Source organism: Rhinolophus ferrumequinum, chromosome 3 (assembly GCF_004115265.2).
Source record: "Rhinolophus ferrumequinum isolate MPI-CBG mRhiFer1 chromosome 3, mRhiFer1_v1.p, whole genome shotgun sequence".
NCBI lineage: Eukaryota > Metazoa > Chordata > Mammalia > Chiroptera > Rhinolophidae > Rhinolophus > Rhinolophus ferrumequinum.
Window position 1 is genome coordinate 47,029,948 of NC_046286.1, and position 23,159 is coordinate 47,053,106.

Consider the following 23,159-nt stretch of genomic DNA (forward strand, 5'->3'; position numbering starts at 1 on the left):
AGCACAAGTTGCTACTGCATGAAACAACCGATTCATCAGCTGCCTTCCTTACATGCCATTTTGAGGAACTCTTCCTCACTACAGAATCTGTAGGTTTTCCAGTGACAAGATATATAGCATGTGTGCTTTATTTCAAAGCATAACTATCCCAAAGAATTTTCATTTTCCCAGTACATTCTAAAAAAATCAATTCTATTTCTAAAGCCCAATTTGTATACTGGAGGCCTCAAAGACGATTTGTAATACTGTAGGATGAGTCTAAACATAAGGATACCCAAAAGGAAGAAATCACCTAGATCAGAACTCTTATAAATATGCTAATGGTCTGTATTAGCAAAAGAAGAGTCCCTATCTACAAATGATTTTAGTAGGACATATGTGTTTTGACTAAATAGGTTAAATAAAATTTAAAATTTATGGGATATGGTTAGATGGAGAATGGAGGTAGTTGTTTAAGCTGTGTAATTATGAAATATAAAAGATGTCAGAAAACTGAAATGACTTCTTTTGGTGAGATATTTTTATGTATGTTGTTTAATAACTAGTCTGTTATTCCAAAGCCAAAATGTGCTCTAATACAGAAGAAGAGGGATACTTGAAGGAGTTGTAACTGATGGTTTTGGGTTCCTCCAGAAAAAGTATGCTTTGTCTGTGCCTGATACTTGCCTGTACCTTTTGAATTATTAGTTAATTTATTGCTGGATAAGAGCTATGATTTTCATGATTTTGCTTTGATAATTCAATTCTGTGTTAATGCAGGAGGAAAGGAGGACTCAAACTCTATGACCAGGAAAAAAAAGGCTAAGTAATTTCTTCTTCACTAGCCAAGATAGGTAGCTAAGAAAACAGCCTCAGGAGTCAAGTTAAAAATATAAAAGTGTCATGAATCTGGGGCTTAAACATTATTTGACCAGGGACCTGGGAAAAGAGAAATCGGTTTAAAACTGGGAGTAGAAATAAGGCACGCTAGTGAGAACAGTGATTCCAAGAGTTGGAACCTATGTAGAGTAAATCAGATTAGACACGAGAGTGACAAGTTATTCCCAGAAGGGACACTTTCATGCTTTAAAGCAGTAGCAAGACAATGGAATACCTGAGACTGATTTCATAAGGAAAACCTCTCATCTGAGGACTAATAACGTGGCCGGGGGTCGGGGAGGGGAGAACTTGTGGGGACTTTCTTACTCTGTCACAGCTGAATAAGGAAGAAAAAAATTAGCGAGACGGGGACAATAAATACACATGTATATTTTCTTTGAGTTCCTATACAAACTAAAATCCCCCAAATATTTGCCTTTTAAAATACTTATTTAGGGAATTTTTAAGTTCTTTCAAAGTCCCAGGATCCTCAACATGAAGAAATCCAAAATAGTTTCAAATTCTACCCAGATGCCAGAAATGTCCTTTTGCCTTCCTCTGAAAGGGTAAATAATAACCACTCTGTATGTATGAACATTGTACTAGCTGTTAGGGATACAGCTAGTACAACTGACAGGACCTTGTCTCTGCTCTCTTGGCATTAACTGTCTAGAGGTAACAATATATACTGCAGGCACAAAATAAGAGACGCTAAAAGATTCTAGATGTATGCAGATCTGAGGTAGAAGTTAGTAAAAATAAAAATTCGACTAAGGTAAAAACCCTATTAAAGAAAACATTCTAAAATGCAAGCTTAGATAAATGACTAAATGATAACAGTGAGTTAAAATTAACACTCTTGAGCCAGCCAAAAGGGAGGAGAAAAAAGACAAACTCATGTGTAACAATCAGCTTGAATTAGGGAGTGGGTTTTGTGGGAGCAGCGAGTGAGAGTGAGAGTGAGAATGAGAGAGAGAGAGAGAGAGAGAGAGAGAGAGAGAGAGAGAGACCACATTATTAGAACTTACTTTGGTGGTTTCAGGTCCCTGTGAATTAGAGCTTTGGGTTGCATGCTGTGAAGATAAGCCACTCCTTGGGAACACTGTAAACACCAACTCATGGCGTGGGCAGCAGTATAATATGGCAGTGGTTCAGCACCATGCAGCACTGCAAAAGAAAGGCATAAACTAAAAAGAACTTTATTGCACACAACAAAAGACACAAGATAAATGCAGGCACTATCAGAATACATGATTGGGTATATTTTACACATGCTCCCATTAGTCCTGTTTTTATTTTCTAAAAACAAGATGAAAATATCTAATAATTTCACATGGGTAACTAACATATAATACCTAACATTTAATAGCACTTTCATTAGATATTATACATACACACATTCAAATTAACATTCAAATTAATATACATTATCACACTTTTTCATAATGAAGCAGTTTTTCACACAATTATGTAAATTGTAAGCAATGTGATGACAACAGTACTATAAGAGAGATACAGAGTAGTAGTAAGTACAGAAGGGAACAAAAGAACATATCAAGCTATTTACCATTAAGCTTTCTATAATAGCTAAAGGCTAGAAATAGTTCAACCAAATAAAACAATGGAGTTTTAGGTACCCATTAACAACAATGCACACGTGGGCAGTAAATATAAGTAAAATTTTATATAAAATAAATTTAAAAAATAAATTGTAACAATGTGTTTTACATAAATGGTGCCACAAGAGACAATACATTTACATATATGGTTGGTGTTTCTTAGGATGAAAGAGCTTTGTTTTATAAAGCTAACCAGTTAATGATACAGTTTTCTTTCTCTGTTCTAATTAAAATGTCCTGTGAAGCAAGTTTTCACAATTTTATTTTTTGAAAAGAAAATAAAATGAAGCAGAATGAAATGGAACTATGGTTAACGAAATCTAAAATGAGGAGGCTGAAAGCTAAGAGAGGCAAAAGAAAAAAAATTAAAGTTAGAAAGTATTTTAAAATCTATTTAAAAAGCAAATTTTACTTTACTTAAATGCTTTTAACATTATGAAAAGTACCACCAATTTAAAAGATTGATACAGACTTCTAAATTTTACATACTAATTTTAGAGCATCTTATATTTCTAATCTTTAGCAGATTTCTTTTTTAAATGATCTCCTTTTGGGACTCAGAAGGTAAATTGTGAAGAACATTAAGTAACTTACAGTTTATATTAAAAGCTTTTCAATTATTTTACTCTCCTAGATAAAGACAGCTCTAATGACACTCACCATTATATAAAGAGCCCCCTTCAGCATATTCCATCACAAGACACACCTAAAGGAAACATATGCCAGAACAATTAACCGCAGAGTGACAACATCTTAGGGGACTTGAAAGATAACTTAGTTCAACTGCTGATTTCATAAATGCATCAAAAGTCATTCTTTTGGTCCCCACTATGTAAATGGCACTAGGGGGAAAAAAGGTATCTATGATCTAAGACTTTAGATCTATGATCTAAGACCTTATCTTCTAGGGGCCCACTGTCTAAGAGTGGAGATATATGCAAAAACATAATCACAAGATCTTTGGGGACTTTCTCCAGTGCTAATGAGTAGGTGCTGTCACAGAATAGCATAAGCCTCATAAGAAGATGAGGTTACTGGATGAGAACACCTAAGACAACTCCTTCAATATACTGTGCTGCTAACGACTAGAAACAAATATATAAAGCACAAATTTTTTCATAAATAAAGTAACATCAAAATAGCTTCATAAACTACACATCTGCCATGTCATTTTTTATAGACAGGTGACAATGCAAAAGTGACAAACTTACTGGATTCAAGCAGGCTCCATATAGCTTTACAATATTAGGATGGTTCACACGGGACAACTGCCGAAGCTGTAACAAATTAAGGTTTCTTTTAAAAAGTACTAACTTTTGAGGAACTGATTGCACCTCACCATTAAAATCTTAGGGTTGTACAAAGCATTAATTATTCAACAATCACTATCTACTATGTAGCAGGCACTGTGATCATAAGTGCCTGCCCAGAATGCCACAGAATACGAGGTGTGATCAGAAAATATGGTGAATGCTGCCAACGGAAAAGCAGGGATCTTCAATAAGGGAAGCAGCGTGTCAAACCTTAGTAACAAGTTTCAACTTGTTCAGTGCAGTCAGTTGGGTGTGAGCTACGGTTGAGAGAAGGTGTGTTTTAAAGTGTGTGGTAAATCATCCTCCAATATGACAATGCTCCGTATCACACATCGCTTCTGGTATATGGCAATTTCTGTCAAATAAAAACATTTCGGTGTGTCCTTATCCATCTTATTCACCAGATCTGGCACTGTGCAACTTCTGGCTCTCCTCCAAAATCAAAATGATTCAGGACATCGAGGCAGCAATGACAGCACAACTAAAGACACGAAAGAGGACTTCCAGAACTGCTTCAGAAAGTGGCAAGAACGATGGGATAAGTGTGTTCGAAGCAAGGGCGAGTATTTTGAGGGGAATTAATGGCAATGTGTCTTTTGCTGTAACAAATTTCTTTATTTAAACATTCACCATATTGTTTGATCATACCTCGTACCTGCCCTAGAGCTCTCACAGTTTAGTTGGGGGAAAGACATGTAACAAATAATTAAGGCAATGTGCAAAGTACCATAACAAGAGTTATGAACAAGGCATGATAAGTATATACAAGAAGAAATTAACTTTGCCAAGAAATGTTTAGGACACTATTCCAGAGGTGGTGGCAATGAGTTGAGTCATTGAAGCCAGAAGAAGCCATGTCATGGTTGTCATCTTCATCTTCATAGCTATGGCTGAATAGTTTACCTACCCTATGGCAGGCCCTGGTGACATTTTATAGATACTGTATAATTCTTGCAACTCTGCAAGGTAGATATCATCATTTCCATTTTAAAGATGAGGGACCTTTAAGATAAGGCTCAGAAAGGGTTAAGTGAGCTGTTAAATACCCGACAGCTAGCAAGTGGTGCAGCCAGGGTGTGAACTTTGGTCTACCTGCCTTACAATCTGCACTCCTTCTGCGCACTTGTACTCTCTTCCTTATACTCCATCCCCCATCTCCTGAATTAATTCCCTCCTTTCCATTCCCACCATCATTAGCTTAGTAATTCCAACATGAACGGCTGCAGTAATTACTTTAGCCTTCTCCTGCTGGTCTCACTACTTCCAGTTTTAATCTTCCCTGATCCAATGATTCATATTGAGGTCAGCAAAGCGTTTGGCTCTACTCATTTCTCTTGCTCTATACCTCAAACTTCCATTAATGTATGCCCCCAAACTCCTCCTTGCTCTCTTTGTTCTCTTTCTTCTCATCCCTTTTCTGCTTTTTCCTCTCTACCTCGTCTCCTTCTCTATTACCTACATTATACTGCTGGCTCATACGAAGTTCACTATGTAAATCTTTTTACTATATGCAACTAGAAAGCTGTATTTTTCTACAGCCAACATCTGTGAATTTTCAGTCCTAACAGAAGAATTGATGTCACTATTTATTATACATATTCACTTATTACATGTAATTTATTATATTTCATCTCGCTAAGAATCATCACTGAGCTTCAGATAGCAGATAATTGAAGCATTTATTTCTGCTGCCTCCCCAAAGCCCACTAAGAAGTACTTTTCTTCAAGTCTAAACTCGGAAGGATAAAGAGCAAGTGAAAGTTCTGGAAGTTGGAAAGCAAGTAACAAGCAATCACTGACACAGCAGACCTAAATGAAGAGAAAAAGTGAGAAGCAACCCAATTTAGCTCTCTAAACCTCCAAAAGGTTGGGGACCAGCGGTATTAGGTATCTATGCAAGTCAGTTAATAAAAGAGATTGGTTGGAAGCTAGACCGAAAGATCCCCTCCCTCCTTGACTTCAAACGCTTAGTGATTGGCTCTTTATCATCTCAAAGATTACAGCTTGATGCTGTAGAGAAGGTATAACAAACAGAGTGTCTCTGGATTGGCTGACTCCAAATAAAACTAAGGGATGAGCTCAAAATAGTTGCCTCTGAGAAGCAGAAAACTTGAAGGGAGGAGGTATAAGGGATTGAAATTTTTCTAGTAAGAATACGTGGAGAACCATTTGGCAACTTAAAATATGTGTATGTATAACCTTGATTAAAATTTTTTTCTCCAAGCTCTTACGATTTTTTTGACTTTTATTTCTTAGCATTTAACACTTATGCTTTTACCTAGTTTTGTCAAATTGCCACTACAACAGTATTTGATCAATGACCTTATCTAGATCATAAGCAAAAATTACGAATAAGGCAAGGCTGAAGCCAGATTCCTGGAGCATACTACTAGAGATTGTCATTCTTCATGATGCCATCAAACCACTCATCAGCATTTCTCAACTCATTTAATTACAAAAATCTACTTCATCATATCACAACCAAGTTCTCATTTCTCCATGTTATACATTTAAAAATATCATGAAGTTTATTTTGAAATTATAATTAAATAAAATCACAGATATAAATTCAAAAGGATGATAAAGACCACTTATCCATTGGCCAATGCGGTTAAAAAGCAATAAAACCATCAATTTAATGAAATATTGTGATCTAATATACAAAATAGAAGAAAATTAACAGAATAAATCTGATAATATAATAATCTCATGATTGAATTCTTCTTCATCATCAAATCTGTAAGAGAGCAGAGTTGTAAATTTTCATGCTAAATGGGAAAAACCAAATTTGAACTTATTTTCCCTTAAAATAATCTCATTTAAATTTCTAAAAATATCCAGTCAAAAATGAATGCACAAAATTTCCCTTCTTAATTTTAGATAATGGGAGAGAAAGCATTTCTTTTCTATTTTAAATTTTAAATTCTATGCCTTGAAATAGATCTGAATTACACGGGTAACATTATATTTCAATTCAGGGATGAATTCATTTATGTAGTTAAGTCTCCTTTCCCCCTAAATTTAATCAGCATCAAGAGTATGAATGAAAAAAATGTTCCTATGGCATTACCTTTAATTCAGCCCAATTGCTGATGTTCAAGTATACAGAGAAATGACAATTCCAAAACAATTTTTTTCATAATTAAATTCACAGAGTATCTTACGTGAAAAACTATACAACAGAAGAGACATCTCAACTTACCTCTACAATAAAGGCCTTCCTCTCAGATTCACTTTCTATTTGTTTAATAGCAACATCTTTTGCTCTCCACTTAGCTTTGCAAACTACTCCAAAGGCTCCTCTTCCAACAACCTGCGTTTAAAAAAACAATTAAAATAACATGAGAATCAGAAACAAATAGATCCAGCCCAACATATAACACTGAAGCCAATCTGAAAGACTTATTAAAGAAGGTCTTAGAAATCACCACTGTCGGGATTTGCCACTGAGCACAATTGAATTTTCACTAAAGTGAGGATAAATTAAATGCACTTGTCTATCTTTGATAGTTTATGGTCTAGACACTTCTTCATTCTCAAGTAAAACCAAAACAACAATCAAAAAGACTCTTGGAGACTGTAAACAAATTAAAACAGGCAAGATGAATAAGAAGATGGAAAATAGTTTGGAAAAATGAAAAGCAGGAATATATAACCCATGTTTTAAGCTATCACATATATGAAATTGAAAACAGCTTTAAATAATTCAGTAGGGGTAGAGAGTGAAGGGGAAAGGATAAAAATATAGATGATAAAACACTGTCCACTGTGAAGGTTAGACAACACGGTATTATGTCCTAACACCGTAAAGATGGTATTACGTATAAAATAGATTTTATCAAGAAAAAGAAACAAACTGCTGATACATGCTACAATATGAACGAACATCAAAACACTATACTAAATGAAAGAAGTCAGATATGAGAGACCAAATATTGTACAATTCCATTTATATGAAATGTCCAGAAAGGGCAAATCTAGTGATAGCAAGTAGACTAGCGACATGCCTTGGTCTGACAGTGGGGATTAACTGTAAATGGGTAGGACGAATTGCACCAAGGTGATGAAAATGTTTGAAAACTGATTTATGGTGATGGTTGTACAACTCAGTAATTTGTACAAATCACTGTAACACTTCAAATGCATGAATCTTATGATATGTGAAATATGTCATTAAAGTTATCTTTTTTAATTATAAATAAAGATGGGCCATATTGTAATGTTGTTGAAGCTAACTGATGGGTACCTCATGGGTTCACTGCTCTCTCATGCTAGTCAACTTTTATAAATATTTGAAATTTGCCATAATATTAAAACAACAACAAAATAATAGGTTTTGATACTTGTTAGAACAAAATCATTAGATTTTATCATCACAAAGGACCTTAGTTAGTACTATCTACTGCAATCTTTCAACTTTCAATGGATCTAAGTACTTTTCCTTAACTGAAAAATCTAACCTCTCTCTACAGCAATTATGATGTACTTTTTATGAAGTAGGCACTGAGCTAAGTGCTTTATGTACATTAGGGTATTTTACGCAATCTTAGGAGGCAAGTACTAATGCTATCCTCATTTTACAGATGAAGCACCTAAGTTTAAAGAAGTAAAGTAACTTATCCAAGTCTATATAGCTAGTAAATAGCACGTGTGGTTTGATGGCAGGCAGTCTAACACCAGAAGGTTAGGTACCCTCGTTTGTACATATATATCTGCATCTGATCTCAGAAAGTAGCAGTTACATCTTCCCTTGGAGGAGGAGACTTTGCTTTAGACAAAAATTACCTGAACAAATTCCTGGGCACAGAACTCTTCTATAACAAAAGATGACTGGAGCTAGGATAATTATGGACATTCCTCACGTGGCGAATGTATAAAACCACCCAAATGGTTAACATTTATTGTTTACCATATGCCAGGTACTAGTCTACATGCTTTCACGCATTAACACATTTAATCCTCCTCCATTTTAAAGGTAGTAAACTGAGTCATACGGTTGCAAGTTGCCCAAGATCACGTGGTAAGTATTCAGAGAAGCCAGGATCTGAAGACTAGAGTAGGTAATGACCAATTCGCTCCATTCAGCCTCTGTGTGTCACTGGCTTAAAGGAAACTGGGCTGCCTCTAGGCAACAGTAGGACAGTGTCTGCAGGAGCTAGTCTTTCCTCTGGTGACTTTCCCATTCTAGCCCAGGGTGCTCAAGGTCCTCCTGCTGTGTAGGCTCTTGTTCTCCTCCACACCTCTCATAAGAGAAAAGAACCAACATCAGTTATTTGTACTTGTCATCTGGTTATTTTAACAAAAATGGGTACTGACTAAACCTGGCACAAATAGAATAACAGAAGGAGAACGCCCGGACTTTAGTACCCAACAGACTTGCGTCTGAATATAGGCTCTGTCTACCTATTAGCTTATTAATGCTGGGCAAGTTAATGTCTTTGAGCTTGTTTTCTCAACAGTAAAAGGGAGATGCTTATATTTTCCTCAGTTAATATCTATAGGGTTCATAAGTCAAAACCAGGCATTTCTTTAAATACTACAAAAGAACAATAAGTGCTTGGAGTTGGGTATGAATCAGTGTAAGGAACTGTACTACTCATTTCTCTCACAATTAACCATAGTGAATAGCAAATGGGTCCTAAAACAAATTTCAACTTTATGACATTAGGCTAAAAAGATACGGATGGAGACCAGCCTACCTACTGATATACTATGAAATAATGATTATGAAGTAATTTACTATATTCTTCAACCATGTATTTACAAATACATTAAAGCAACTGGTACTTAGTAGGTCTCCTCCTGTTCCATTTTTCTAGTCTCAGGAATGTCCACACAGGGATTCCAAACATTATATTAGGTTGGTGCAAAAGTAATTGCGGTTTAGAAGGGTAAAAAACAAAAATTCCAAACACCGCAATTACTTTTGTATCAACCTAATAGTATCTGTGGATCGTGCACTTGTTACAAAAACTGTTTTAGGCTTGTACGTATGACTAACTGTGATGCACAAGTGCCACCTAGTGCTGAGATGATGGCTGGCTATGCTTTCAACTTAATGGGAACAAAAATGTGGGCAAATGAGGACATGATAAACTTGCTCCCTTTTGCTTAAGAAAGCAATTTTTTGGAACACTCTGAAATATAAAACAGGCATATTCAATAAGATGAGAGCCCATGGCTTTAAGAAGCCTCTTATTACATTAGGGCCATAAGCTATTTTATATGTATTGTGAAACAACAGATCTGAAAATGATAATAAAGTCCAAGGTGCCCAAGGTTCTACATATAAACTATATTACATGATAGGAGAAATAACTGCTGTGAATTCAAAGGAGTGAGATTAGAAGCACAGAGTCAGTGTTTAAAGAATTTAAATTTCCGCTTATCGAATGATTCTGATCACCAATTCCAATGTACAGAAGAGGGGTTTCCCCACACCACAAAGCAGTTCTCAGATGCCGGCTGGGTGGCCTACAATTCAACTCAATTCTGACACTATCTTCCTGGAGACGGCATCAGATCTCATAGGTTAAGGGCTCTGTTCTACAAGAAGGCCCCCCACCCCAACCTCAGCTGCCAGTCACAGGCCCAACTGTGCTTCTGATCAACCACCTACAGTTTGGAGGTTCCAATGACCCATTCCTCGGGTTCAATTAATTTGTTAGAGTGGCTCACAGAACTCAAGTATTTTACTTACTAGATTACCCATTTATTATAAAAGAATACAAGTGAGGACAGCAGATGGAAGAGATGCATAGGCACGATATGTAGAAGGGGCACGAAGCTTCCATGGCCAATCCACGTAACGTTCTCCTCCAATCTCCAGGGGTTCACCAACCTGGAAACTCTCCAGACCTTACCCTTTTGGGTGTTTTAGAAGCTTCCTTACAGACATGATTGATGAAATCACTATCTATTGGTGATTCATTCAGCCTTCAACCCCTGTCTGCTCCTGGCAGGTCTGGAAGGTGGGAATGGAAAGCTCCAACCCTTTAATCACAAGGTTGGTTCTCTTCTGGCAACCAGTCCCCATTCTTAGGTGTGATCCAAAAGTAAACAGATTAGCATAAAAAAAGACAGACAGAAGACATGCTTATTACTTTCATCACTTAGGAAATTCCTGAGGGTTGGCGGAGCTGTGAGCCAGGAACCCTGGACAAAGAACAAATATATGTGAACACTGCATTTTGGTCGTCTCAATGACCAAATATATATTTCTTATCAATCACCATATTGCAGTATCAAAAAATGACTTTCCATTTTTTCAAATAATATAAATGTAGAGATATTAAGAGTGAAAAGAAAAATGATATAAAGAATTGACCCCGGCCTTCCTGAAATGAAAGTGAGGTAGAGAGGAAACTCAAGACAACACCACAGTATTTGAACAATTTTTTAAATACTTAAAGCTGAAGACAGCCAAAGGTGAGAGTATACGATGGTGGCTAAAGAACCACTCCTTCGCCTTCTGGGACAGGCTTAGCGATTAGAGGACAGAAAGGACTTGTCCCCCCACTTCTCACTGAGATCTCCAAGAGGAGGCAGCTTCACAGAATATGCTTTGCCAACATGGGAAGCTACAAATGAGTAAGAGTGGCAAGGGAGAGAAACAGAGGGAGGCCTTACTCAGGTTCTCTGAGCCCCAACGCAACATGGAAATGATACAGACATACTCTTGCCCAAGAGAAAAGCACGGTAACTGCAGATTAAAGAGTCTTCTGACTGCAGGAAGCAGGCTGTTGTAGGGCACAGTGTTGGAACCTATACCTGAGGCTGCGGGACGGGAGAATCTCAAACACAGGGAGCTCAGGGAAGAGCTCAGCTGAGTCTGAGAATCAATGAAAGCCGACCAATAGAGAAGGCCCAGTCAGCAAGCAGGGAGAAACGGAGTGTAAGGTCTCCTGCTTTCAAGAGGTGAAAGTGAGGCGTATGCCAAGAGAACATGAACCTCATTTGTTTACTCCTTAAACCAATATTTCTTGAATGTCTACTACATCCAGAGATATAGCAATTGGGATACCAGAGATACAGCACTAAGTAAGACAAAGTTCCTGATCTACATGGAATGCACTTTCAATGAAAAGGGGAGCGGAAGAAATCAATAGACAAAAAGATGAATAAGAAAAGTATCAGATTGTAAAAAAAGCCATGTAGTAAACAAAAAATAGGATGATACGACAGAGACTAGTAGAAACTTCTGTTGAGATAGTATGGGAAAGCCATCTGAGCAGCTTATTAACTGGATATTTGAATGATACAAGGAACCAACCAAAGAAACAACTAATGTTAAGGCCCTAAGAGAAAACAAACAGACAAAAACAAACAAACCCTCACTCCCTATTCAACAATATTGAACCTCGTCTAGGCTACGTAGGTGCTTTCCCAGGCACTCAAGATATAGAAGTGAACAAACAAATCTAAATCCTTGCTTTTAACTGCTGATAGTCTCACAGCGGGAAACAAAGAGGAATCGAGATATATAAGAAAACGATACAATATTTTAGAAAATGATAAACGTGCTAAGGAGCAGTATTGTACGTGTACACATGTATGCACTCCTCCTCCCCACCCCCCAATTTTAAACATGATAGTCCTGCAGGGCCTACTTTTCACTGAGAAAGAAGACATTTTAGTGACGACCTAGAGAAACAGAATGTTCACTGTGGGCGTTGCATAGTTGGAGAAGGGAAGAGTGAAGTAAGATGAGAGACAGGCAGAGTCCGGATCCTGAATGGCTCTCTGCATCATGACAAGGAGTTTGAATTTTTATCTAAGTGCAATGGGAAGCCAATTGGAGGGATGTAAGGAAAGATGTGATATGATTTTACATTTAAAAAAATCATTCTAGCTCTTATGTAAAGAATGGATTATAGGGGAACTAGAGTGTACGAGTATCAATAGCGAGACCGGCAGGAGTGCTATCACGGCAGCCCCAGCCGGAGAAAACAGCTGAGGACAAGGTTAATGACAGCGCAGAAAACGGCAGATCCGGGCTACGTTTCACATGCAGCAAAAGTGCTTGCTGCGAGTCTGCATGCAGGCGGGATGGGTGGAGAGGAAAAGAGATGAAGAAAAGGCTACAGTTTAGGCTACATCCAGATAAGGCTACAGTTTAATGAAGGATAAGAAAGAATGGAGTAGGCAGATTGAACACAGAATTCTGTTTTAGTCATACAGAGGTTAAGATGACTAGTAGATATCTGGGTGGAGATATCAAGAAAGAAAGTAGAAACATGAGTCAGGGAGCCGTCAGGAAGGAGATAAGAACTTGGAAGAGTCCTCAGCATGCAGATGGTATTTCTAGTCAATCAACCGGATGAGATCATCAAAAAATAATATGTAAATACTGGGGTCCCAGAACTGAGCTTTACAGCACTTCATTTCAAACACAGAGGGGAAAGAACTAAGAAAACTGAGAAGGAACAGTCAATCAGGTAGCACACGAACCAGGAGAATGTCACAAGAAGCCAAGAGAAGAGTTTCCAAGAAGAAAGCAGATACAAAAACAGCAAAACAGTAAGCCAATGGCCCTTCAAGTGTGGTCTCTGGATGAGAAGGATCAGCATTACCTGGAAATTTGCGAAAAATTCTCAGTAGGGCCCAGCAGTCTGTGTTTTAGCAAGCCTTTCAGGTGATTCTAATGCTTGAGAACGACTGTATTAGGTTGTATTAAAAACCCAATTAACAGTGAGAGCAGAGAGCCCTCCCCTGCTGTTGTTATTATTTATGGAAGTTTTCCAGAGCACTGAGAAGCGATCTTGGGCAGAAAAGGAGAGAGAGAATTCTTGTGAGCAACCCAAGTTTTTCTTAACATATGGTAAATCAGTAGAAAAGGGTGGCACAGATGGCAAATTGACACAACTGACAACTGAGGTAAACAATGTAAAACTTAATATTCAAACTAGAAAATACTAAAAGGAAGTCATCTTTTACTTACTACCAAATTTCTAATTCAAGTTCACAAACCAAAAATGCTTTTTGGATTGCATCCATAGCTGAATAATACAAGTTTCTCTGACACATTATCATTAATAATTACTTAGAATGACAGCTTTCCCCAATGATAAAGTTTCACCAAGAGTGTAAAACAGGGCACAGATCCAAATTACAAGTATCTCCCCCATCACACACATCCATCTAAAATGGTGAACCTAGAAATAAATATTTCAGATATTTTTCACCATCCCTCATCTGTAAAAATAGAAGAACAGAGGAATGCAAAGAGGACTTTGGTTTTAAAGGAGAAGTCAATTTAGAAATATTTCCTTCTAAATTTATGAATGTTTTCTAAATTAATCTGTTCTTAGATTAATTCTCTTATAATATGTATCTATTATAGGTTTAGTCCTGCTGGTTTTGGGTCCACAACTTTAGTCTCATATTGTAAAGCAGATTTAAATTTAATTTCTTAATGAAAATATAACAGAAAAATATGAAAGATGGTGTGTAGAATATCCATGCTATTAATATTAAAAGGCATAAAAATCAAAATCAGAATTTGAGGTAGGGATGTGTGTGTGTGTGTGTGTAAAGCAACTCCTTTAAAAACTAATTTACTTAGAATGGAAGACTACTCCATTCCTCCATCCAAGTGACGTTATTAAAAAACAAACAAACAAACAAACAAACACCTAAACTAAATGGAAAAGGATGTATGCCCTGGTGCTTTTAATTTACTATAAAATAATTCTTAATTGTCCCCAATTCACGTTATTTTTAGTTCAGTGACTATAGCTGTCGGTTTGATTTGGCCCTGTTCTGTGGACTACGTGAATGGACCCTGGCTACGCTGCCATTGCTCTGGCTAGAAATTTGGAACATGATGGAACAAGCATAGATCACACATTTATTAGTTAGAGAACTTGGAGCCTCCAACTATTTCAGAACTTCAATATCTATTAATAAACTGTGGCGGAGTGGAACTGCCATCTGCTGACAAGGCAGGCTTGATAACACAAAAGTAAAGCTTCAATTCAAACTTTCTTTTGAATTTTTCATGCAGTCTTTAAAGCCTGCCGTAAGACATCTGATCTACTTAATAGGGCTTTCCTTTCAAATAATATGCTTGCATCATCTTTAAAGGTACACATACACAATACAAAAGTTATTGTTTTGGCTACCTCCTCACTGTGAGAAAAATGCTAGATCTACTGAAACCACTGCTAAGTTTCACGTAGAAGACTTTATTAATTTTGTATATCCATAATTAAATACTGACTAACACATCTATGGATTCAGTTTAATTCAGGCCACTATCAGTTAGGTCTTTCTCTATTATCAGTTGCCCATATACTCACTCATAACTTAAAACTACAAAATATACATCACTGCCAAAGTTCTTTCTATAGTTCCCTTTCAGAGAAAACCTCTGCATGTCTCTATAAAGAAGCTTGAGAATACATAACTGCTGCAATGATTACACGTGCCTTGCTCATCTGGCATACTTGACGTCAACACTGTGAGTCTCCCTTTGAAAAAGCAACCATGACAAACTGGGTCTGTCTGCATCTTTGTAAAGGCTCACCAATACCTGGCTGATTCATAGCACCTGACCTTTCACAGCATCTTTTCAACCTGCTAAACAATAAGTGTTTGCTAGGTATAATGGAGTGTTATGGGATCAACATTTGGAAAGAGAACCAGATTTCATTTCTAGTAAAAATGCTGCCTTAGACACATCACTTACTGATCTTACCCTCTAGGATGTTAGAGAACATAAATTGATGTTAGTGCAATAAATTCTCTGGATTATACTGGATGACTTAATTTACTCATTCAATAAATACTCATAGAAAATGTTCCAGGAGCTAGGCATTGAAGTTACAAGTGTGAATAAGGCACCTCACATGTCAGTACCATGCAGGACAATAGAAGTGACAAAGACCGAGGCTGCTCAGGAGAACTTCTCTACGGAAGTAACATTTGAGCTGGGACTTGATTGGTGAGAAGGAGCCAGCCACGTGAAGTTCTGGGAAGAAAGGCATTCATTCATTCTAGGCAGAGAACAACTGCAAAAACAATTCATCTTAGGGCTTTCCCCAATCCATGAGGCTTACTTTATACAAAATCTAGTTTCAAACTGTTTTCCACTAGGTGGAGCCTTCTGTGATTAACCCTAATTTCGAATTATAGCTTCAGTGCTCAATTTACATTATATTCATAGTTTTAAATTTGTGGTTCTGAAAATATAATTATTAACTGTTCTGTTTATTCTAGTCTTACAATTCAAAATTTTTAAGGAGAGAATCCTAAGATTCTTCTATTCATCATTCTCAATACCTTAGCAATACTGTGCACAGAGAATGTTCAATAAATGCTCAGGACCAACCACTATAAAGGAAATCAGTGTTTTATTTCCCTATTCTCAGAGTAAGTTTTGGTTATAGAGTACCTTAGAAAGCACTAACGTGACATTGTAAATCCAGTGGAAAGAGCAACTGACTCAGGAGTGAGAAATCTCAAATTCAGTCCCAGCTTTACCATTTACTTAGGCTTAAGGCTTCTGGCAAATCAAACTCCATGTCCATCTGTCAATATCTATACAATGTGGATATCACTTGCCCTGTCCATTCCGTGAGAGATCACGATCACTGTCCCTAAAGCTTACTGTGGAAACAGGGCATAAATACTGGAAACAATATATTACGTTTTCATTTTAGAACTGAAAAAGAACTTAAGTGATCTTTTTCAATCTCTTATGTTATGTGAGAAATCAGAGGACAAGAAAAATGAGGTGTCTTGCTCAAAGTTACTGAAATATGTTATGGCAGAATCTAAATTTTCTAAATACCAAGAACACTTCTCACCATATCACACCACTTTTACCTCTTCTTGCAAGCTAGTTCCCAAAATGTACATACCTCAGAGAAATTACTCTAACATTCTCTACACTCAGATCCAGAATGGTAAAAACTAAATGACTTAAAACAAAAAGTATCTATGTAGATTTCCAAGGCTGAGACCTTTCATAATTTGATATCAGAACTGAATTTAGGAAATGCCACACTGATTATAGAGGCACACTATTAGGGATGTAAGCATTTAAATCAGCTGATGCCTTAAACATATGCATCAACTAAACAAATGACTGTATATTTGGTCTGTGGTTGGAGTATTTTTCTTACATAGTTTCAAAATGAATCAGTATACGGATTCAATTACAATGTTATTTCACAAATTTGGAATATGATTTTCTTTATTTATAGGCTATACTTATACAAAATATTAAAAGCAATGTAAAATACTTTCTGTTTCTGGTCTTTTTCTGTTCTCTTATTAATGATTTTAACCTAGAAGCAGAATCTAAGTTGAGAAATAGTTACTGAGTACCCATGGTGCACTCTGGATCATATACCACAATTTTAAGGTATGCAAATGAAGAAATCTGATGAAAATTATGTAATGGCTGCAACATCAGAAACATCCAAATATAATCTTTAAAGGGCAAATAAACTGGGTATTTAAAAAAAAAAACCCTAAATGATTGCCTAATATTAGAAATTTTCATTTAAAAACAAAAAACTACATCTCAGAAATGTCCTAAGTATACCAAAGAAAGGTTGAAACATTATTTAAACTGAAAGGTCTTTGGAAATATAAAAACCTAGTTAGAAGTTAAATGGCTTTGGGGGAAGAGCAGCAAAAAGTTACTGTCTCCTTTTAATAACTTTCATTCCTCCAAGAAGCGAGAATGTAAAATGCTTTAGAAAGTAGTGTGCAGAACCTAATGTTGTAGGGATCAAATGATGTAACTCAGTGAAAGCATTTGGTAGACCATGAAGTACAAGTTATTATTATATAACAATTTGTAGTCTACAAGCATGACAGTTCACCACAGAGTAGACGTAAATGCTTATTTAAAAACTGCAATTCTTTTATACTGACTCACTGAATTTTTATTCTTAAAAAAGAAAGACTCACTGAATTTTTATTCTTAAAAAAGAAAGAATGTTAGCCATGAAAGTTGGATAAACTATCCACTTCTGAAAAAGGAATTTATCTTAGCCTCAATAGAAAAAAACAAAACAAACATATCCACACACAAAAATCCCCCCCTTTTTCCAAACCACAGGTCCTTCTTTTAGCTATGTGACCTTAAAGCAGGTCACTGTTGTACTCTGGAACTGTTTCCTAGTAATATGTGTCAGGCACTGTGTTGGGTGTAATGCATATGTTGCCTAATAGCATCTGTTATACAGGTAAAATGAAATAGAAATTACCCCTATTTTACAGTTAAGGAAACTAAAGCTCCAAGGGATTAGTTAGGAAACTTGCTCCAAATCACACAACTATTAAGTGGCATAGCTAATATACTGGACCTTCCTCTAACTCCAAAAGGCCTCGTTCTTCCCATTTAAACTACCTTGTAAAATAAGGTTGTTCTCGGTGATCTCTAAGGTTTCTTTATGGAATAAAAAAATATGATTAAGTAACCTATTCTTCTTCCAAAACATTCATAGAAAAGAAACTTATTTGTTAAGTGATAATTATCTTTTAGCTTGTCACTACCTAAAAATAATTTTGGATTTTTAAAATAGAGATAACCAAAAGTCTGTAATATAGGACATACAGGGTTCTTCGTGGAATACGTAATACAAAGTACTTAATAAATTCTAAAACTGATAAGTAAATGGTAACTGATAGATACTATTTTCAACCAAAGGTTTAACACTTTGCAAAGTGTGTCTTTAAAATATATACAATTTTTGCTTTTCTGTATGTTATGGTCCTTAGAACCAATTTACTCCTCTGAATTTGAAAAGCAGCAATGTATTACAGGCACATGTTATTACCCTTAAACTACTGCAAAATAAAGTATAGATTCGGGTTTTCTAACAGCGATTTTGTGGTCTGGTGTTATATTCTAGTTGTCACCGAAATCATTAGTTATCGCCTCAGAATACGATACTTGAAACATCTTTTCATCGCACACCAGTGTATATTACTATTGTTGAAATTCATCTGACTTAGTCCAGCTGAAGGCAGAACACAACATTCCCTACTGCTCCTAGGGAATCGGCGAAACAAACCATTCGATCCTCGGGGAAACTGTTAGATATAATGATGTATTAATTTACCAAGCATTTACTGAACACCCACTACGTGCCAGGCAGAGCTAATGTCGAATATAAAGTACAATCCTTGGCCCTTAAGAACACCATGTCTTAGTGAATCGAAACTCCAAAACGGCCACGGGCTTGGATGAATTTACTACTTACAGATGAGAGAACTGGTGGACCACACTGTCTCACCAGTTCATCCTCCTGTTTGAGATGACCCAAATCCAGGCACCGGAGTGTCAAATCCAAACTCAAGAGTGCCGAAGTGAGGGAAAAATAGAGCTACCCCCGAGCAGTTGAACGCGGAGAGTCCGCTCTACACCCGGTCTCTGTGGGGATATTGGGACTCCCCGGTGAACCCCGAGGGGCTCCGTGAATCAGAGGGGCCGCGGAGGCGCCTTAAGAGTCGACAACAGGTAGAGGTGGGAGCGGCCGGGGCCGGCGCCTCCGTGCCGGGCCTCGCTCACCTCTTCCACTTCGATCTCCTTGTAGTCGATCTCTTCAAAGTTGAGGACTTGGGAGGGGGCTTCGATCATGTCACCGGCCGAAGACGATGAGGAGGAGGAAGCGGCGGAAGCTGTAGACATGATCCCTCGCGGAGCCCGGGGGGCCCGGGGAAGCTGCCGCCCGGACACTCCGGGGGAGACCCGCGCCCACCCGCCTCCTGACCGACTTTCAGCCTGGAGCCACGGCGATCCGTGGAAGGGACAGGGGCAGCGGCCACAGCGGAGTCCCCGCTCCGGCTCCGCTGCGTTTTCCGCCGCCGGGCCCCGCCCACTAAGCTTCCGGTTCCGGCCTGAAATCGGAAACAGGAGGAGGGTAGCGAGCTCGAGGGAGGGGAAGTGAGAATTTTTTTAACTGAGACTGAGAAAGGAAGGACAGTTTTGGGGGTGGGGCGGGGGAGGGTAAGAGGCTAGCTTAGATCTGTAGACCAAATTTCGCGAGATCTTTGTTAAAGGGCCTCAGCAATCGGATGATACCGCGAGAGCTGACGCTCTGACGTAAATCAAATGCGCGAACGGAAGTAGCGCGGAGCACGATGGAATGTCTGTGCGGTTGGTCCTTTAGGAACCAGCGGGAAAGATAAAAGCTATGGTTTCACCTCTACTTGGTGAAGTATGTTATGGCCCTGGTCCCTTTTCTCGCAGAGACCTGCAGACGGCCGGGGTAGTGTTGGACTGAGTTTATGTGATGAACCATTTTAATTTCACCCCTAAGCTAAGCTGAACTAGTTCTTTAAGAAGCCTTGGAAAAGGTGTTTCCCTCAGTGTGGTTTATGGAAGGAAACAGTTGCTACTGTTACTTTGAGTCAGTCTCTGACTCGGAGAGAGTCTCACGAAAATAATACAGAGCGAGCCAGCGCATATAATCTGGATAACAGTATGTAGGCTGAGTTCTCAAGAACAGAAGTTAATATTAGATAAGGTAGAAATAAATAGTTTGACATAATTTGTTATGTTCATATGAAGTTATGGGTTGCATTAATATTAATAATACATACGGAGTGATAACTTCCATAACTGAAGTTTTTTTTCTTTTTCTTTTTTTTTTTTAAGATAAAGTTTTATTGAGCCAAAGTGCTAAGCCAGAAAGAAGACGGGTCTTGGAGCATGGAGTCTAAACCACCAGAAGCATGGCTAGATAGAAAAGAGAGCATGTCCATCCTCCCAGAGTTTTGCAAGCGTTTTTATACATCAAGTAGGGGGAAGGGACAAGAAAGGTAGTCTTAAAGAATTTACATTAGCTGTAGGAAAAGGGTGGGAGGTGAGATAGGCGCAGGGTCCCCATAAAAAATGTCCGTTTCTGTAGATTGGCTGTGGGCACCAGTGGAGAAAGCCCACATGTAAACAAGTGGAGCTCCTGGAGTTGGATGGTGCCTGGTTAAAATCACCTGTAGTAATAACCACCTGGAAATTAGTATAAAGTTTCAATAGGCAGTACAAAGATTGTGAGCAGTCTTTTGTTAGCTGGCGAGCAGCCATCAACAGACTAACAGTTCTGTCTCACTCTCCCTACGCTGTAATTTAGAACATTGCAGAATTTTCTCCTTGTCAAAAACAATTATGATCCTCACAAGCTTGTAGAACTTAGGTCAGTGTATCTCCAAGGCGGAAAGTATTGCCTGTGTTGTACTATCAACACAAATTTTAGTTTTGAACTAGCTGTTTATTTAGTCAATTTGAGTTGAAGTTAACTAGGATAATTGGAGTTAGAGATGAAGGTTTCAGACCAAGGATGAAACCCTGTGAATGTCAAATTTTAAGTCTCGGTAAGAGACTGAAAAGGAACAGAAAGGGGCAAACGGGAACGGTGACCTGAATATCACTGGAGGAGAGCTTTCCAATTAAGAAAAAGGCAGCCAAATAAATGCTGTATAGACGTAAGTTAAACACATTTGGGACTGCAAATAGGGTATTGGATTTGGCAATCAAGAAGACAGGAACTCCTGTGGAAAACATTGTCATGTTTTATTTGTAGTTCCAGTAACACTCGATAGTTTGGTGAATGGATAAAAGAATGAAGGAATAATTTCTTATTCCACACTCTTTGGATAATTTTACTCCAGGCCTTGACTTCCTATACCACTTTTATGATGACTCCCAATCTCTCCCAGTGCTCAAATTTTTCTTGAATTCTGGACCTATTGGACATCTCTATTTAGATGATAAATAGAAACCTAAACACCTTTCAAACTTGCAAAAGCAAATTTAGAAGTTATCACCCACCACAGATTTGTTCTTCTGTGTGCATTTGGGATCCTTTATGAAGGATCCCATCATCTACTCAGTTGTCCAAGTGAGAAATGGCTTCAACAATAAAGGGGATTAATTGGCTTAGTTAAGTGGAAAGTCAAGAGCTAGAACAGGCTTCAGGTGTCATTTGATTTCTAAAGTTAATAATAGTATCAATAATGAGTTTCCATGATTGCTTTCTGCCTTTTGTGGTATTTGTCATTGCTCTAAAACAGTAGTTCTCAACCTTTTAAAATATCATTGCCCCCTAAGGAGTCTTTTAAGGCTATTTCTAATGCCCCCCAAAGCTTTAATACCACAGATAATACTGTATATCTGTTTATGTACTGTGTACATATTTCTGCTTTATACATAAAAAGAGTAAGATTTTTTTCTCCCCAATGTTCACCCCTTGGAGGCGATTTTACCCCCACTGAGAATGCATGCTCTAGCAGTTTAATTTTTCATATGACATCACACTTTTCAGTACAATGACAGGAAGCACCTCTTTTAGTAGCTAGTTATCTGAGAAGAGCAGGGAACTTTCTTTTTTAAAAGACTTTGGCAACTGTACCCTTGAGTGAGGAATGGAGGACAGGAGGTTTGAGGCAAATATCTTGTTTAGCTTAGATCCAGAACTCACTAAAGCAGGGGCTTGGAAGAGGAGCAGCTGCTAATTAGGAGAAAAATCTGAAGATTTAAGAGGCACAAAGCAGGGAATGGTTGCTGGATATGCAACCAACATATGTTTATTATTCAGAGGTCTGCTCTATACCTAAAAAGTGCTGTCTTTACTCCCTGTCTCAGAACCAGACTAGCCAACCTGATCAAATATTATTTCCAGGAAGTTCTGAAATAGTTTTCTGCCGTTTTCCCGTGTTTCCCCGAAAATAAGACCTAGCCGGACAATCAGCTCTACTACGTGTTTTGGAGCAAAGATTAATATAAGACCCGGTCTTATGTAACAGTATTGGCCTGCTGATAATAATTTAATTCATGGAAATGAATGAGATCACCTACAGAAGTGAAAAAGAGTAGGACTTAAAACAGATTTAAGAAATAAAAATTTTAAGGCATGGGTAGAGGAACTGCCAAAGAAATTTGTGGAAAACAAAATTATGATGAGTGGAAACCAAGATACAAAGGTTTTTCAGTGTTGAATTCTTCCAAGAAGTTAAACATGAGAAAAACTCAAAAGTGACCAATGAATTTGGGTCTTGAGGGCTAGCCAATGGGTATCTCTTTGTGGGGAGGGAGTGTGAGTGGGCTCAGATGGGTAGGTCAGGGTGTCCACATGTGGGTGTGTAAGGTTCCTTGCAGTATAGAACTGAGTCCAGAGTAGGAGGAGATGGGGGATAAGTCAGGAGCTGAAGGCAAGTTTTGATCACATCACTGCATTCTAGTGAAGTTAGTATTGTCAAGGTAGGAAGATAGAATGTATTTCTTTTATAAGTTGGTTATCTTGAGTTAGAACTTATGAATATTTAGACATAGAATATGTGAACCTCCATTTATATTTTTCCCCTGGGCCCCATAAAAGGCTAGGAGAGGCATGTTTTTTGCATGTTAGATTTC

At 37.7% G+C, this 23,159-nt stretch overlaps 1 protein-coding gene across 4 annotated transcripts in view; it reads right to left on the bottom strand.

Moving 5' to 3' along the window:
- The window catches only part of MAP3K7 (mitogen-activated protein kinase kinase kinase 7), a 66,710-nt gene extending 47,102 nt beyond the window's left edge, over positions 1-19,608 (bottom strand). For 3 of the 4 annotated variants that reach the window (XR_004422635.1, XM_033102423.1, XM_033102424.1), the window contains exons 1-5: positions 19,320-19,608; positions 6,993-7,103; positions 3,689-3,754; positions 3,138-3,183; positions 1,887-2,025 (exon numbers count right to left, since the gene is read on the bottom strand). Coding sequence is in view for 3 of the 4 variants with exons in the window: in XM_033102423.1 (XP_032958314.1) it covers positions 1,887-2,025; positions 3,138-3,183; positions 3,689-3,754; positions 6,993-7,103; positions 19,320-19,439 (482 nt within the window). In the remaining variant the exon portion in view is untranslated. Of the gene's footprint in view, positions 1-1,886; positions 2,026-3,137; positions 3,184-3,688; positions 3,755-6,992; positions 7,104-19,011; positions 19,222-19,319 lie in introns of those variants that run through there. The other variant, XM_033102425.1, reaches the window with a different exon arrangement.
- Positions 19,609-23,159: the final 3,551 nt, after the last annotated feature.